This window comes from Pteropus alecto, unplaced genomic scaffold (assembly GCF_000325575.1).
Source record: "Pteropus alecto unplaced genomic scaffold, ASM32557v1 scaffold16, whole genome shotgun sequence".
In the NCBI taxonomy this organism is placed as follows: Eukaryota; Metazoa; Chordata; class Mammalia; order Chiroptera; family Pteropodidae; genus Pteropus; species Pteropus alecto.
The window spans coordinates 6,932,587-6,939,140 of record NW_006438867.1 but is presented as its reverse complement, the minus strand read 5'-3'; the positions used below and the strand labels follow the sequence as shown (position 1 = coordinate 6,939,140).

The 6,554-nt window shown below is 44.4% G+C and overlaps 1 protein-coding gene across 1 annotated transcript in view; it reads left to right on the top strand.

The window, feature by feature from the left end:
• Positions 1–602: 602 nt before the first annotated feature.
• SPATA13 (spermatogenesis associated 13) overlaps positions 603–6,554 on the top strand; it is a 295,901-nt gene continuing 289,949 nt past the window's right edge. Inside the window, exon 1 of the mRNA XM_025049512.1 lies at positions 603–1,033. Coding sequence (XP_024905280.1) covers positions 1,022–1,033 — 12 coding nt within the window. The 5' untranslated portion in view covers positions 603–1,021. The remainder of the gene's footprint in view (positions 1,034–6,554) is intronic.

Here is a 6,554-nt window from a genome sequence, read left to right as displayed (position 1 = left end):
ATAAAAATCAGAGAATCTGGGATTTGGGAAACGGTGGCATTTGTACCACATTAAAAGCAGACAGTCGATTGTGATGAAATTCAATAGAAACAAGGCAATTAGCGAGGTCTGCATATGTAAATTTAACTGCTCTCTTTAGTATGAGGAGCATAGTTTCAATCATTGTTAAAAATCCTTGGGGGAAAAAATCTCCCAATTAGTCCAATATTATAATTAGGACCAAGGGATTTAGTCAAGACCTCCTTGAAATTTTTGCTCTATTCAGGCATTGAGAAATGGAATGTGTGTGTGTGTGTGTATATATATGATTGTATGTATGTGTGTGTGTGTGTGTGTGTGTGTGTATGTATGGGCGCACAGGCGCACGCCTTCTTGCTGCCTGAATATGGGGGAAGAAATTGTGAAATGGGAATCCTACGTTTGCTTATTTATTCACGTTACCACTTGTTTCCCTCACCCTATTCTCTTCTTAGTGTTCCCTTCCAAATCAAATCATCCCCACTCCTTTGGGCTTTCTCAACCACGGGGATTCAAAAGTGATGGGAAGCCACTCCGCCTTCTTATGAATATGCAACAGCGAGGGGCGGGGAGGAAGCCGGCGAGAAAACCCAGCAAGACCTTCCACGTGAGCCGGCCTGAAGCGGGCTCTGGCCGGCCGCCCCCACCCTCCACCGCGTCCTCCCCAAACCAACAAACAATAGCGCACGCAGCCCGCGTCTTGGAAGCTCAGCTTGCTGCCGAGAACAAGGGGCTGGAGTTGTTCCTCGCCAGGGAAATGTGGCCTCTGAACAGCCCTTCAGAGCCGATCTGAAGTCTGGCCAAGGTGGTAACAGTCGGACGGATTAGCAGTCTCGGGACCAAGTGGTCTGAAGGTCCCCGCCCTTTGTGGTGGAGGGTGCAGGGGCCTCGGCGCGGCGCTCGCCCGAGTCCAAGTTCCCCATTGGCTTCCCCGTGACTCCCCACTCCGAGCTCGGCGCGGGATGGTGAGCGCCCTCCAAAGACCCCCTGCTAACGCGGAGGAATGCTGGGAAAAGTAAGTGCTTTTTCTTTGCCGGTTGTCACCCCTCCCTCACTTTTGGAGAAGAGACCACCAAGCAGCGGGTTTGCTGAATTCCGATGTCCGTGGAACATTTTCTCTGAACCGAGGGCGAGAGAAGGGGAGGATCAGTGGCTCTGGGTGGGAGACCCGGCAGAGCATTCGGTGAGATGGAGATTTGAAAAGTTGCCGCGGCCCAGCAGGTGCAGGGGCGAGCGCGCACAGCTGCGCCCCAGGGGCGCGAGCACAAAGCCCGCGCGCCGGCGCGGCTGCGTTGCCATGGCAGCGGGGGCGGGGCCGAGCTGCGGCGTACCCAGGTTGCCGGGCGACAGAAGGGCGCGGGGGAGGGGACGCGGAATCTTGGGGGAGCTTCTTTCCAGGATGGAGCAGCAAGTCTGATGTTTCTTTTGACACTTGTCGCTCTGGATCGTTAACTCAAGTCTATTTACTGGCAGCCACTTGTCCTTTGGTTAGGGAATCAGGCCTCCAGGTTATACCACCTACTTAACACCATTATACTCTGCTTTTGAAAATATTTGGGTTGTGGTCTGATGGAAGGCATGAAAAAGATAAGATATTCTTTTCTAAAGTAATGTGTAGTAAAAATGTATTCTTTCCTCGTTTTCAGTGTAGGATCTTCTGATGGGTATTCCTTAATTATTATCATTTTTAAAAAAATACAGAATCAGGTTTGGATCCATGAAAACAAATTGGCCTTCAGCCCTTCCAACATATTAACCAAAATCTTTGAGAAAGAAAAGCACATAGAGCAGGTCACAGGCACAGTACTGAGAACCCAGGCAGATGCGCCTTAAAATGTTTTAGAAAGACACAACTATCACAAACCATGGGAGAGAATCAACTTCCATTTTATTTCACTGAGTATTTGCTTATACGTAAATGTGCCAACAAATTTTGGCTTATTATCTCGAAGATTACTTGGTTTAGCCATACACTACAGAAAGAAAAATTATCGAGGAATTTAAATTATCTTTTCTACAGCAGTGATTGGCAGCTGCAGTTCTTCACCCCTTCCCCTTTTCCTTTTATTCTAGTAAAGCTAAAGATATCTTCTGGTGTCGTTAATTTGTTTCTCCAGATTTTAATTGTGTTTGCCAAAGACATGGATCTGTTACCGGTTCTTCAGTCGTATTCCATACGCTAGTGTATTTCCTCCTGTTCCTCCATTTTAAAATTATCTACATATTATTTATTGATTCACGTATTCATTCATCAAACATTTATTGAGGCTTTGCTGTGTGTTATGTACGGTGCTGGACTTGAGAGAAAAGGGATAAATGGGCAGAGGGATATATAAGGTTGAATTAGAAAAAAAAAATCACAGTTTAGGGAGAGGAAAAGGCTAGGGAGTAGTTATAGTCCACTATGACATTCTCGTTTAGATATTCCACCCAGGACAGACCCAGCTACTGTCCAAGAGCGGCACTGATCACAGATGAGCTTTGCACTTCCTGTTTGTCATCACCTTTGACCTTTCAAGGAAGGCATTATTGTACCCGTTTAAAACATGAGGATGATGACACTCATAAGCACAGTAGCCTGCCCCAGGTCTTACAGTTAATAAGTGGTAAAGTCAGGATCTGAATCCAAATGCTGCTTCTGAAGCATTTAACCCCTTTTATTCCCATGTCCCTCCTACTCAAATTACCATATTTTGATCATTCTCAATAGTGAGCGTGAATTTCTAAAAAAAAAGACATGTGGTTTCTTTTTTGTTGAGATATTTCTAAAGTCAGATATCAATTGCATTTCTGAAGAATATATGATTTTCCTCATGGAATGTAGCAGCATAGTCAATGGAATTTTTTCAGGGGTTCCCGAGGAGTTAATGAGAAAATTAAAATTTGATTATTCAAATCAAGTTTTAGGAATGTTAGAGGTACTTGTCTATTAAAGAGTTCTGTTTCACAATTTGTTAGAATTAGATTTGTTTAAAACAGAATACACTACTTAAAGTTAGCATTCAGGTTTGTATTACCTGTTCATTTTATTTTATTTTATTTACCTTTTTAATTTTAAATCTGTTAAATCAGATTTGTTAGCGTCTACTGGCAGTCACTTTAGTAGGGGATCATTGGAAATCACTCTCTGGAAAGTCATCCTAGAAAGTTCAGGTGTGTATCTGGCTTGACCTGCAGTGAGATTTGGCTACATATATTCTATTGCAGCTCCAAAAACCACTTTGAACTGGCTTTGTAAGTGTTTTTACTGTTAAAATTTTATCTTTCTAAATAGATTGCAGGATCCATGAAGGCAAGAACAAGGTCTTTTGTGTCTTTAGAATCTACCTCTTTAAACTGAGTACAACACTCTTCATAAATATTAACCAGCAGGAGAAACAAAAATAAACTTTTTCAGGCCAATGAAATATAAAGTAGAAACAATTTTTTAAACTATATAATATCCAGAGTCACAGAAGTTTTAATTATTGGCTGACTGGTCTTTTTCATGATACCGTACTATCAAATTCTAGGTAGTACCTCTTTTACAGATAGAGAAAGTGAGCTATGGCGATTAGTATATATTATATAAAGTATTTTTCCAATGTATTATCTTCATTCAACCTCACAACAACTGTGCACGAATCTGTGTCACTCTTATTTTAATATATGAGAAAACAGAAACTCAGAGAAGTTGAGTGACTTGGTCAAGGTCCCCCAGAAAGGAGAGGCACACCTTCTGATGGTGTTGAATACTTATGTATATAGACCCTTGCAAGCCACATAAACCTGGGAGCTTTGGGGAACTGGGCCTCTCCACAGACCCAGGTATAAGATTCCTTCTCTCCCTCTCGCCTTCCCAAGACTCTGCCACCATCTGGCAAGACAGTGAGGGAACCTCTCTTAAAAGACAAGTAAAGAAGGAGTCACGATGGAAGGAATAGACAGAGAGGAGTTCCGTGGAGCAAAAAAAAAAAAGGTGAGAATTAGGAAAAACAGTGAATCGAAGGTGATAAAAGAATGAAGCAATGTTCAAAATTGGTGATGAGGAGACCGAGAGGGTGAGGGGCATAAGTCTGCCAGGGCCGCCATACCAAAGTGCCACAGGCTGGCCGACTTAAACAAAAGACAGGTATCATCTCACAGTTCTGAAGGCTGGAAGTTCAAAGTCAAGGTGTCCTCAGGGTTGGTTTCTTCTGAGGCCTCTCTCCGTGGTTCGCCGGGGGCCGCCTTTTGGCCATGTCCTCACATGGTCTTCCCTCTGTGTGTGTGTGTCTGTGTCCTCATCTCTTCTCCTTATGACACCTGTCATTTTGGATTAGGGCCCACCCATATGACCTCATTTGACATAACTGCCTCTTTAAAGGCCTTATCTCTGAATACAGTCGGTCGCATTTTGGGTTGGGACTTCAACAGACGAGTTTTGTGGGAACTCGGTTCAGCCCACAATCGAGAATAAGGAAAATGAACTCGGTCTGACTCTGAAGCCAACTGTCTCAGTTGCTTTTTCGTTCCCATTGGTGTTCTTTCCAGGCACACATCAAATAAATGTTTGAGCGAGTTGTGGCATTTTTTTTTTTTTTTTTGCATCAGTACATTCCCCGGATGACTTAAGAAAAAAGAGAGATTCAGAACCGAATTCTTCTGTATTTCACTTGCTCTGAACTTTATTGTCACTTTCCCCAGTGCAGGGCCAGTTGCAAACCTTGTCAGGTTCTGACGAGGGTAGACGAAACTGACAGCGACCCCCCTTCCAGCACGTGTGACCCATCCCTCGGCCTTTCTTGAGCTGCAGAGTGATATGAGTCATATGCACTACCCGTGTAGCATGAAAAATCCAGTAAAAATGAGATCGCAACCCTAAAAGGACAGTGAAGCATAGATTTCACAACCAGAAAGCTAAGCTCGGGCAGCCTTCTATCTTGGTGGCTTTTTCCATGCTTATTCTAACAAGGTGTGTCCAGCAGAGCAATTCACACGGTGAAAGGTAGCCAGAAGAATTTGAAGGTTTGCTCTGAGGCAGTGAGCAACTGACAAGGTTATAATTAGAATGTGTCAGAAAGATTCAAATTATTAAAAAACTGTGCTCATAGACTAACAGGAGTAAGAGGCAGCCTGCAAGTTTTGCTGCCGATGGTGGGGCTACACAGAACCAGTTTCATCAAGGTAGGAATCGATGCTATGTTTCAAGATGGCCAAAGACGATTCCAGAATCTTCTGCAATAAAAGTTTTAGTATTCACCAATCGTCAGAATCTCCTAGTCCTGTTATTTTCCTCCTTGACTTCCTTCACATTCTGCTGTCAGAGAAGGTGGAACAGTTGTCCACTTTTTGTCATGTCTTGTCATTTGCTAAAAGTTTCAATAGGTCATTGCGTGGCCCTTTTTTTTGTAAATTGAATCAAAACTCCGTCCATTGTTTTAGAAATCTGATTTTACGAGAGTCCCACCATAGCTGCCCCTCTCCACCTTGAATCATGGAGGGTTATTTATGTCTTCATCATACTTCCCTGGCTTCCGCCTCGAGGACCACTCTAAGTGTGAGGCACTGGACTCTATTCTGAAATAATCGTACTGAAGAATGTGCATCCAGGATACTTGGTGGAGCCTTTTCCAAAAAATACCTAGAGCTTTCGAAATGTGCTCTTCGGATGTGATCCAGCAGCTTCCCACGACGAGCGGTTACAGAAACGGGTTCTTGTACGGAATAGCTGCTGTCATTCCTGCCAAAAACAGATGCCTACCTCTCAGAGCGATGCATACTTAATGAGGGAAAGGGTCGATGCCAGCCCCTGGAATTTGAAAAGTCAGCTTCGAAAGGCACCATGAGTCCCTGAAGGGCAGAACTTGCATTTCTTTTTCTGATCTGAGCCAGACATTGGTCCGACAGGTCAGTGGTGCACAGTCACTGGCACAAGTCCAGGAGATAGGTCGTTCTGTTCAGAGGCAGCTTCCAGAACACCTTTTAATTAACAGGTTGCCTCAGAGGCATCCTCCTCCAATTGGAAGAAAAGAACCAAATACAGACAGAGAGAGTGAGGAAAAACTACTGTTCATGGCTGTTTATGACTTTTCCAGATTTTGGTACAGTGAAAAACCCTTCATTGCCCTATGCTACTGAAGAAGGTCACGACACTGGCTTGGATGTGGCCAGGTGGTCAGTTAACAGGTATTTGTCAATCACTGACCGTGTACTACTCAGGGCTGACAGGGCGTGAGAAGACATGTCATGTAGCTGATACTCTAGTTTTGGGTCAACAGACATGAAAATACGAAGGCACAACCGAAGGTTCTGTCGTGAACGCCTCCCACAAGCCACCGGGTCGAGCTTGGCGGCCAGAGAACTACCTCTCCCCATGTCTCTGTGGCTTCCCGGACGCCATCTCCTTCATGTTCTCACCGGCCCAAGTCTCAAGTGGGCTCTTCCCTGCTTTTCAAAGTCTTACTTCAGCCCAGTGAAGAAATCCTATCCCTGAATGTGTTTAAGCCGGGGCGCACCTGTCCGTAGGGTGTGCCTGATGGAGGGACTCCGTCAGAGTTTAAAGAAAAGGAAAGAGT